This window comes from Ipomoea nil, unplaced genomic scaffold, assembly GCF_001879475.1.
Source record: "Ipomoea nil cultivar Tokyo-kokei standard unplaced genomic scaffold, Asagao_1.1 scaffold2705, whole genome shotgun sequence".
NCBI lineage: Eukaryota > Viridiplantae > Streptophyta > Magnoliopsida > Solanales > Convolvulaceae > Ipomoea > Ipomoea nil.
In genome coordinates, this window is record NW_017619133.1 from 3,016,093 (window position 1) to 3,027,724 (window position 11,632).

The 11,632-nt window shown below is 32.9% G+C and overlaps 1 protein-coding gene and 1 long non-coding RNA gene across 2 annotated transcripts; both read left to right on the plus strand.

Moving 5' to 3' along the window:
- The first annotated feature begins 2,525 nt into the window (after nt 1-2,525).
- On the plus strand, nt 2,526-6,296 carry LOC109156435 (26S protease regulatory subunit 6B homolog). Its single transcript, XM_019304305.1, has 6 exons — nt 2,526-3,129; nt 4,539-4,769; nt 5,288-5,446; nt 5,528-5,680; nt 5,843-5,926; nt 6,019-6,296. Exons 1-6 carry the CDS (start codon nt 2,638-2,640, stop codon nt 6,151-6,153), a joined length of 1,254 nt encoding a protein of 417 aa, XP_019159850.1. The 5' UTR covers nt 2,526-2,637; the 3' UTR covers nt 6,154-6,296.
- Nucleotides 6,297-9,584: 3,288 nt separating this feature from the next.
- On the plus strand, nt 9,585-11,402 carry LOC109156355. The gene is made up of 3 exons (XR_002050006.1): nt 9,585-9,715; nt 9,946-9,998; nt 11,173-11,402. It is a non-coding gene; the product is annotated as an uncharacterized LOC109156355 (long non-coding RNA).
- The last annotated feature ends 230 nt before the right edge of the window (nt 11,403-11,632 follow it).

An 11,632-nucleotide genomic window follows, 5' to 3' on the forward strand; every position in this document is an offset into this window, starting at 1 on the left:
TGTTAAGAGTTTATGTGTATTATGTATTATGTTAGATTATGTGTATTATCTTTTTTAAAAAAAAGTATGTGTATTTTGTTATACAATTGTGTACATTCATGTATATAATTATGTGTATTCTAGTATAAAATTATGTACATTTTTGAACATGAGAATTTTTTTAAAAGAAAATTAATCGCCAACACAGGGTAGTGAAATTAAAAAAATTAAAAATAAAAAAAAAAATCTAAAACGACGTCATTTTGCATCAGGGCGCATAATGCAATACGCGCCCTGATGCACGATATAAATTGCCTACTTCGTGGATGATCCACATAAAAATTTATCAATATGTTAAATGCGGAGCGTTATGCCATGGAACCGTGTTCACCATTCATGGTGAACACGGTTCCAACGGTGTTAGTACACCGTTATTTTTTTTTTCCTTAATTAATTGCGTGACTTTTCTTTTTCATTTTCACATTTTGCGGTTTCACTTTAATTTGAGGTGAACAATGATTTCGGATATTTATAAATTATGAATTCATGCACATTCACTTTGGAACCATGCCTACACATTCCCGTCCAAAATCACCGACATTCATAAATTATGAATCCATGCCTGCACATTCACTTTGGAACCATGCCTACACATTCACTTTGGAACCATGAGATTATGAATTTTCTGTTATAAGATTATGAATTTTCAGTTATGAGATTATGAATTTTCTGTTATGAGATTATGAATTTTCTGTTATGCGATTATGAATTTTCTGTTATGAGATTATGAATTTTATGAAAATTCATAATCTCATAATAGAAAATTCATAATTTGATCAACGCGCGCCGTTAACTCCACATCCGCGAAAATTTTTTTTGTCTAAAAACAACGTCGTTTGGTCTTGTGTTCACTATTCTCGGTGAACACGTTTCCATGGCATAATTTGCCGTTAAATGCAGGTACTTATAATTTAATAAAAAGAAAATGGAAATAAATTGGGCCTTTAATAAATTACTTGGGCTCACTATTGGGCCTACAGGGAGATGGAAAAGAGCCCGAAATATCTGTAAGTCATACCCAAACACTTTCCTTCCGCAAATTATATCGTGCATCAGGGTGCACAATGCATTGTACTTTCTGATCCAAAACAACATTATTTTTATAAGTTGGTGAAGAGTTGACACAACAGAAACCGTTTCGTCCGTCCAATCGTTACAGTTTTTTTTTTTTTTGTTTTTTTGTTTTTTTGTTTTTTTTTTTTGTTTATGTGTATTATGTTAAGAGTTTATGTGTATGTATTATGTTAGATTATGTGTTTTGTATTAAGAGTTTATGTGTATTCTACTATACAATTCTGTTCATACGAAACAAGGATTTTTTTATGACGCAACGATATAACAATTGCTTTTCGTAGGGGGAATACAAAAGACACAATCGTTATATTGTGGACCAAGGTCCATAGTGCATTGAAAACTACTAGAGTCTGGTTCTAAACGACGTAGTTTTGAATTTTAATTTTGATGGAGACCGTTCGTTATTCAATTCACGTTACATGATTTTATTATTTTTTTTATTTTTCTTTTTACTGTAAAACATGTGTATGTGTCTTGCGGTGTCAGTTTCTGTCAAAAATATTATGTAAATTTTGTACCTTAATAGTATGAATTCTGTATTTGAAACAAATTAGTAGTTATGTAATACACAACATATTGTGTGTCTCATTTATGAATTTATGCATTGTGTTGTGAAATTATGTGTGTATAAAACATAAATTCCCCACCTAAATCAAATTTGAAAATAAGTGAATATATAACATGTGTATGTGTATGTGTCTTGTGTTTCGCGTTTTTGTGTCTTGTGTTATAAAATTTTGTACCTTAAAAGTATCAATTTTGTACCTAACACAAATTAGTAGTTGTGTAAAATAAGTAAATGTATAACGTGTATGACTGTATGTGCCTTGCATTGTAAGTTTAATTTTGTGTCTTGTGTTATAAATTTCTGTACTTTAAGGGTATGAATTTTGTACCTAGAATAGATTAATAGTTGTGTAACACACAACATATTATGTGTCTTATGTTATGAATTTATGTATTGTGTTATGAAATTCTATGTCTATTGAACATAAATTATCTACCTAAATCATATTTGAATATAAGTAAATTTATAACATGTCTATTTTTCTTGCATTGTCAATTTTGTGTCTTATGTTACGTAATTCTGTACCTTAAGAGTGAATTCTGTACCCGAAATATATTATTAACTGTATATAAATATGAGAAACGAGAAACTAAGGACCTGTTTACCAACAGAAAGCTGATCTATGTTTCCTATTTTCTAATTTTTCAGTTTTCATTCTCTGTGTTCCATTCTCTGTTTTCTATTTAAAAAACCTGTTTACTAATAACAAACTGTTATTTATTTTCTGTTTTCTATTTTTCAGTTTTTGGAAATTTCCAGAAATTTGTAGTTAGTAAACGCCCCGGTAAAATATATAAATTGGCACAAACGACGTCGTTGGGGCGATTATAAAACCCCCAAATATCCAATACCCATTACTCGACTCGACTCTGGCATAACTTTTCTTGTTTCCTACTCCATTGTCTTCTTTGCAAGCTCCCGACTCTTCTGCCCCAAGCCGATAAGGAGCTCCAACAATGGCGACGCCTATGGTTCTGGATCCTAACCCTACTCCCAAGCCTTCTTTTGAGGTTCCGGCGACCCGAACCGACGCGTCCGCTCAGGACGTGTCGTACGACGCCGAGGACGATCTCTACGCGCGGCTGAAATCGCTGCAGAGACAGTTGGAATTCATCGAGATACAAGAGGAATACGTCAAGGATGAACTGAAGAACCTGAGGCGAGAGCACCTCCGAGCGCAGGAGGAGGTTAAGCGGATCCAGTCGGTGCCGCTTGTAATTGGGCAGTTTATGGAGATGATCGACCAGAACAACTCTATCGTCGGCTCCACCACTGGTTCCAATTACTACGTTCGGATTCTCAGCACCATTAACAGGGAGCTTCTCAAACCCTCTGCTTCCGTCGCGCTTCATCGCCACTCCAACGCCCTCGTCGACGTGTTGCCTCCCGAGGCGGACTCTAGTATTTCGCTGCTAAGTCAATCAGAAAAGCCGGATGTTACCTACAATGTAAGTCTGTTGTGTTTAATTGAACGATTAGGTTTTCGTGTACTGATTATTGCATTACTTCTTACTTCTTTAATTAGATTAGGAATATGGCTTAGCGTTTAGACTTGTAAGTTTCGGGACTTTACTTCTTTCAAGATTTCTTTTCAGCTCTAATAGCTCCAAATATCTAATCCTGTTGTGAAAGTTATAATTTTATCCAGTCTCTTTAGTTTTAGTTCAATCCAAACATTTCAAATTAGAATTAATTGATTTTTGTTGACATGTTTGCCCTGTTGGGTTCATTTTTAAAAATCCCAATTTATCAAAGAAGTGATTAGATGGCAACCATGCCAAGAAAAATCAATTAAGTTTTGACCTAGAATAGATATTGGATCAAAGGGATTCTAATTTGAAACCGTTTTGATTTAATTGGAAAAATTTAAAGCATTGGACAGAATTGAAAATTTAAGAAAAACAAAAGTTCAGTTATTTGACAGTGGATGTCAACTGGGCGGGGGCGGGGAGGATACTCCCCATCCCCGCCGCGGATAGGAAATCATTCCCTACCACTGTCCCTGTGGGCAAATTTCAGGGACGGGGATTCCCCGACTTTAAGCAAATTAGTATTTTTTTCTTGGTTGAAATAATAGTGTAACTAGTATAATTCACAATATTTAAGTAAAAAAATTAAATATTTAATTTTTAATCTTAGAATAGTTAAATCTTCATCAATTCTCAATAACAATTGAAAATCAAAATGTGAAATAATTTTCATGCAAATAAGAAGATACATATACAATTACAAAATATAACACATCCAATAGGACCTATCTACACCACCACTTAGCAAGCTTTGGCCAAACATGTGCTTGTTTGGTCCAGTTGAAAGTCATTCAAAAATTGTCTTTTGTAAAAAGTCTTAATTGTGGAGTTTCTTGGAGGAGAGTCTTTTGCCACTTATTTGGCTTTTGAAAAGTCTTTATCCCACTTCAATTTTTGGATTAAATAAGCTCCAATCGATGTGGGTGAAACCGGCAATAAATTAGTTACCATAATGGAGGAAGGACAGTTGAAGTGTAATGTACCATGTTTTCATGTTGTGAGGGCTGTCAAATGCTGTCAGCACTTCATATAATCTTATATTAGTATCATTCCTTACTGTTTTTGATTTCTTTCATTTTGTTTTGGAGGGGTTGAATACTTGAATACTTCTAACGCCATTATCTTCCACTTTATGGCCTTAACTGTGAGACTTTGGAGCTTAATATTATTGCATTTAGTGTTGTCATAGGTATAATTAGGATGAACACCCAAACAGCTTTCTTGTTACATGGACTGTAATGTATATAAATCATATGTATATATCTGTGCTCCTTATCTTGCCAGTTGATTTGATTTTTTTTTCTTTACTTATCTTAAAACATTACCAGGATATTGGGGGATGTGACATTCAGAAGCAGGAAATACGTGAAGCAGTGGAGTTGCCTTTGACTCACCATGAACTGTACAAGCAAATTGGTATAGATCCTCCCCGTGGTGTCTTGCTCTATGGTCCACCAGGTACTGGAAAAACCATGCTTGCTAAGGCTGTTGCTAATCATACAACTGCAGCTTTTATAAGGGTTGTGGGCTCAGAATTTGTACAGAAGTACTTGGGTGAGGTATGCTTACGTGCATTTTTTAGACTAATTCTTGCTCTGATGTTTATATTTAGATTTCATCTAATTCCAAATGAGAATTCTTTTTAATTATAAAAAAATCTGTCTCTGTTACATTACATCCAAAATTATATTTTTATGAAGTCTTAATGTATTTTTACTTGCTTCTTGAACAATTCAATATTGTACATTGTCCACAGAGTCACAGGCTTTGTTGATTCAAACATTTCTTGGTTAATTTGTGTCCCTGTTTGGGCTGTTCCATAGAAGTCGTGATGGAGGGTTCAGTTATTTATTACTCCGTATTTATCATTAGTTTAGTTGTATCCGTTATGACTCAGTTTTGAACAATCATCATCTTTTCCCCTATCAGCTGAATTACTCATCTAGATGCAAATAAATTTCCAACTCTTAATAGCATTCTACTTGGGTGTGTGTTTAATTCCTAGGGCATTGACGCACAGGCATCTTTATATATAGCAGCTAAAGTATTTTTATCTCACTAGTCATAATTTTTGCAGGGTCCTCGTATGGTTCGTGATGTTTTCCGCCTTGCCAAAGAAAATGCCCCAGCAATCATTTTTATCGATGAGGTAGATGCAATTGCCACTGCTAGGTTTGATGCTCAGACCGGAGCTGATAGAGAAGTTCAGCGTATTCTAATGGAGTTACTAAATCAGGTAGTCCTTCTTGCTCCAGATCTAGCATTTCTTAAGTAGTTGTCCTGTACTTTCCTTTGCTTATGAGTTTCAAACGTGCAGATGGATGGGTTTGACCAGACAGTTAATGTGAAAGTTATAATGGCAACTAATCGAGCAGATACATTGGACCCTGCTCTTTTGCGTCCTGGAAGGCTTGACCGAAAGATTGAATTTCCATTGCCAGATAGACGTCAAAAGAGGCTTGTGTTCCAGGTTGATTTGCTGTGATGTTGATAATTTCATCACTTCATAGTTTCATAATTCATATTTTGCAGTATTCTCCCAACCCAACCACCACTCCCCACCCCCCAAAAGAATGAAAAGAAGAATCTAAAATAAGAGCTAAAAATAACTAATAATGGCTGAATTTGGCAGGTGTGTACTGCAAAAATGAATTTAGGCGATGAGGTAGACTTGGAGGACTATGTTTCTCGGCCAGATAAGATTAGCGCTGCTGAGGTTTGTTTCCGATACATTTATTTAATTTTAGATACATGTGTATATGTGAAAATTTAATGGTTTGGTTTGAAACAACATTGGTGGTTTGGCAGATTGCTGCGATTTGTCAAGAAGCAGGAATGCATGCAGTACGAAAGAACCGATACGTCATTCTCCCCAAGGACTTCGAGAAGGGGTACAGGACAAATGTTAAGAAGCCTGATACTGACTTTGAATTCTACAAGTAAAATGCAGAAATAGCTGCGAAACATGAACAAAATTAACTTGTTTTCAATGTAGTAAGTATAACAGTCTCTTAACTTTTGCTGTGTGTTCAATGCTGCAGCAGATGGATTTAAATTTTAACTGGCATTGTTATTTTCATGGCTAAGATTAGTCTTACAAGATGATTTGATGATCTCGGGAGACTTTAAACTTAAATATGTTAGAACTATGATTATGTCATACTACAGGTTCAAATATAAAAGCTTAAAGTATAATTGAAGTAGAAATTATTATTTTCTCCAATTTCTGTCTTACACAAAAGGTTAGGCGTATATGAGTTAGAAATTTTGTAAGTGAGTAAAATACAAAAAGTGAAATGGATATGTAGTCCAATCCTTAAGGATAAAGGAAATTGGTGTAGAAGTAGAACAAGATTGGCGTGACCACAAATGTAGCTTGATGTTGACGTTCATATCCTATATCCATCATATACCATTATTTCTCTCTCATCGTCTGTCACTCTGTCGTCATTAACCTTTTGCACAACATTTTAAACATTTTCATATATCCACCCTCTCGTTAAATAATTTCGAGTGAAATATATATATATAAATTTGGTTGAGGATTTTACAATTTGGTTGGAATGAAGGAATTAAGGGGGAAATGAATTGTAATTTGATGGGAAAAGAATAATGTGGAAATAAAGTAGGAATTCAAATTACAGTGTTTGGTATACAGTAATAGGATTACATGGAATTGAAAGTGAATAAGTAATATAATGATTGAAATGCCTTTTGTGAGGGAAGGATTAGATGGGATGAGAATAATTACAGGGACAAAAATGTCTTCACAGTACTATATTTCTCCATTTCACCATCGAATTGCAATTCTTAGGTAGGGGCCATGAATTACAATTCAGCCAAGGGAGGGAATTACAATTCCCTCCAACCAAACAACGTAATTGATAGGGGAAACAAATTGCAATGCAATTACAACCAAATTACATCCAACCAAACAAGCACTTAGTAAAAAGTGATGATTAATTTAGAAAAAAAATTACTTTTGGTCCATTGATTATTCTACATGTATCAAATTTGGTCCTTGATTATTAATATTTTCAAATTAGGTTCATGATTATATAATTTGTATCACATTTAGTTCTGCCATCCAATTTTCTAGTAAGATTTCCGGTCAACCATTGCTGGAAGTTAAACGAAAAAAAATAGCCAATTATTACCTAAAAATTATTTTTCTTGTTGAAATTCTGACAATATTTGAGCAGAAAATTGGATGGTAGGATGAAATATGATACAAATTACAAAGTCATTCACCTAATTTGAAAATATTAATAGTGAAGGACCAAATGTGATACAAATTACATAGTCATGCACCTAATTGGAAATTATCAATAATTTAAGACAAAATTCGATACATGTATAACAGTCAAGGGACCAAAAATAAATTTTTTTCATTAATTTAATTCCTCCATTTAAGTAGATTAATAGTGGAAAGTACTATGTGTATTCTCATTTTTAATCCCAATTTTTACTTCTACACACAAAAACATGATGTAGACACTTGCATTGGGGTCCACATAAAACAATAGCTTATCAATGTGTGCCACATCATGAAATAAAATTTAGAGAATAAGATTTGAGAGTCCATATAGAAGAACTCATTAATAGTTGAATGTTACTAAAAATAAGGAAAAAATAAGTGAAGTTAGTTTTATAAAAATTGCAAACTTCAAAGTTTGTAATAGTTATAAAATTGACATTATTTTTGTTTTTACTAAAAATCTCTCAACCATAAATGAAACCTAATGAACAATTATGATCAGTACTCACTTTTTATACGAGGATAATGTTCTCATTTGAATATATATATATACTAGTATGATACCCGTGCGATGCACGGATTAAAATTTTAACATTAATGAACTTATTATTGTTTATTATAAGATAATCCTTTTTTTATGTGGATATTACAATTCTTGTAGGATTTTAAATTTAGGATTTAAACATACTAAGTAATAAACATTAGGTTTTCAAAAAAAGTAATAATAAGCATTAATACGTGTTATAAAATCTGAAATTATTTTAAATTACAAATTATCAAAGACCTCTTTGTAAACTACATTAGTGGTTGAATTATAAATATCGCCTAACTCATTACAGATCAAAATCTTGAGACTTTTAGAATTGCTTACTCTAGGTGGACCTACATATAACTGTCCGTGTACAAAAATTGACTTATTGAGTAGCAATCCAACATGGGATAACGTTTGTCATGACTTTTATTTATTGCATATAAAAACATTAATGAGAATTGTCTTCTCTTAAACTTGAATGACAATCTTAGATCTGATACTGTCATAGCCATTCGAGGGACCAACACCATAGTACCTGCATGATCATTATCTAGTATTCCACCCGTGACCCATGCGATGCACAGTTAGAATTTTGTATATATATAATGTATTTTGAAAGATGTGGTATCATAATGCTATAGCCTATTGAAATAGGATTTAAATAAAAACATAAAATATTGGGGTGCACTTGGCCATCATATATTTTCTACATCAATTGAGTATAAATAAAATCACAAGACATTCTTAATTAACATTATTAAGTATATAAGTATTACAATAATAAAGCATAAAAATTAAAAACATATAAAATATAATTTTTTTATTTAAAATAAATCATATCTACTAAATGACAAATTATTGTGTAGATCATGGTTCACATAATATTGTATGGACCATAAAAGAAAGCAAATTTTTATGTACTAAAAGTACATTATTTGTGTACTGAATATACATTAAATGTTCATTATTTTATTGTATACAAAAAATGGTTTACACAGCTTGTGTGAACCATAATAATTACTACTAATCCTGGTCAAAACTATACATATTAATATATACATTTTGTTTTAGCCCAAGCAAGAAGCCCAATCTATAACCCAACCCAAAACCACTAAAAGCCCACATATAAAATCAACCCCAAACCCTAATCCTACGCAAATCCACCCATCTCTGTCTGAAAGCATTTCCTCTGCCTTCTCTCTACCAATTTAGAAACCGTACCACAGCTGCAACTACAGAGCTTCAATTCGTTGTTTCTTTTTTATTTTTTTGTCTGGTGAAGTTGACGCCTTTTGCTCCAGGATGATAATTCATCTTGATGCCTCCATTTTTAACACCCTTTTTTATTTCATTTTTTCCAGTTTTATTTCACAAACACACAATACTACAGAAATGTCTGACTGAGTACATCTCTAAGAGCTTAGTCAATTAGAGGTAGAAGATGAGGGAGCGTCACCAAAGACCAACAGGTCTGACCGGAAAGCAAGTAAACAGCCTTTTTCTTTATTTTCTATAGTTTGTATACTGTATTGTGGACAATCTCTGCCCAGTTTGAATAAATTGTTAATTAGGATTTATGATTTCAGATGCAAAATCTGACACTTCTATTCTCTGTATGAAATTTTCCCTCATAATCTTGGACACTGACGGAGAAAATTCAACTGTGTAAGAGTGACCAAGAACAGAGATTTGCAGGAAACACGAACCGTTAAAATGTAATTTCTTTTATAATTGATATATTTTTCTTTGCATGTACATATACACCACACAAAAAGACAAAATCACACAATTACAAATAACAATTCAATGGTAGAATATAAGAGAAAATAAATAAATTTTAAGCATGCATAATGGGAATGGAAAATAATTAAGGACTAACAAAATAAGGGAAAAAAAAACATTTCCTAACATCTGTGTATCATTGACTATGCAAAATATGGTGCAGAATTAAGTCTCATGGAAAGCAAAGCAGGAAAATAGTCAAACCTAGCACACCAGGTATGCTTTCATGATACCTTTATCTTCAACATTCTCCCTATGGTAGTTGATCCCTTCAACCTTTTCATTTTGCTTGTCTCTGTTAACTATTCAGATGAAAAAGTTGTTGCTTCAAAATGAATATGCATTGCACATATTTCTTTCTTGAATGTCATAACTCAATATTTATTACTATAGGGTAATCAATGTGTATTATCAATTATTACTGCATGGTAGTAGGGCTTGCTGTATGGGGAAAGTGAATAGATTGTGTGTATTGGGTATTGTGTAACTTGTAACCTACTCAATTATACAAAAGATATAGAGTTTTTCTAAATTTAATTTATTTTAAAAGCAAAAACACTAACAATTGAAAGTTGCTAGCAAGTGATGATAAAGGAGTCTAATGCCATTTTTTTTTTTTTGTGTCTCCTAACACCATTGTTCCTACCTAAAATAATAATATGGATTTTATCATAATACATGTGAATAGATAAAACAGAATAAAAAAGAACCAAACATCTCTATACATTTCTACCCTAGATTTATAAGTTTCAACACAATTTTAATTTTTTTTTATAGAAAAACTAAACCTAGATCAAATCCCAGTCATTACTACCCCCTATCAGCCTATCCTCTATTCCATAATCCATAAAAGAAAAAGGCGAATGTCATGAGAATGAGGTCTTCTTTGGAGTAACTACTTTCAATCATTGGATAGATCTTTTTTTTTTTTTTTTTTTAAAAAAATTATCCTACTACCCCACCACACAGAGAGAAATGAAAAACAGAAGCAGAGTACATATTAATTGAACATTACTTTTGTTTATTGACAATTTCATCAGCCAACTTATTCATTGTCGGAAGTCCACAGACACATTCACTTCATTCATTTTCATCTCTATATATGCCCTTTCTAAGTAATATTTTCCCCTCTCAACCACACCTACCACATATTTTGTAGAGAAAAAAAAGTAGTGCACTAACAGTGACCTATTCTTAAACTCAACAAACTCCTTGAAAGTATGGTGAAATCCAATTTTGTAGCAAACCTCACAATCTACAGAACACAATATTTCAACTAAGATGAATAATAAAAAAGCAACAACTCTGCATTGCAAGACGAATAGCAAAGACTTACTTTCCATGAAATAAGCATTTCATGCTTTTGATTGTTTTTTTATTCTTGATTTAGACAGCTCATATGTGTGCTCTAAAAGTACTCATGACATTTCGGGTGTGATAAAGATGAATTTGAGACCCAAGAACAAAGTGCTAGACATCAAGCTTCAATTGTTGTGCTTTACAGTTGAAGCATCTAAAGCAGATTGCAGGATTTGCAGCACTCGTTTTTTATTTCCTTGTAACCCTTTTCTATATATAAGCAAAGGGTCTATATGTGTAGATGTATAGGTGTAGAAGTCGGCTGGGTAATGTATATAAAATAATACACAATATTTGTACTTTAACACTTCCATACCCATTTAGACTAATTTTACACGCAATAGCCAATAGCCCACTCCCCTAAATTTCAGGCCTAACACACGTCTCCCAATTGAATTGTGAAACAGGGAAAAAAAAAGTAATTTCACACGCAATAGCCAATAGCCCACTCCCCTAAATTTCAGGCCTAACACACGTCTCCCATTTGATTT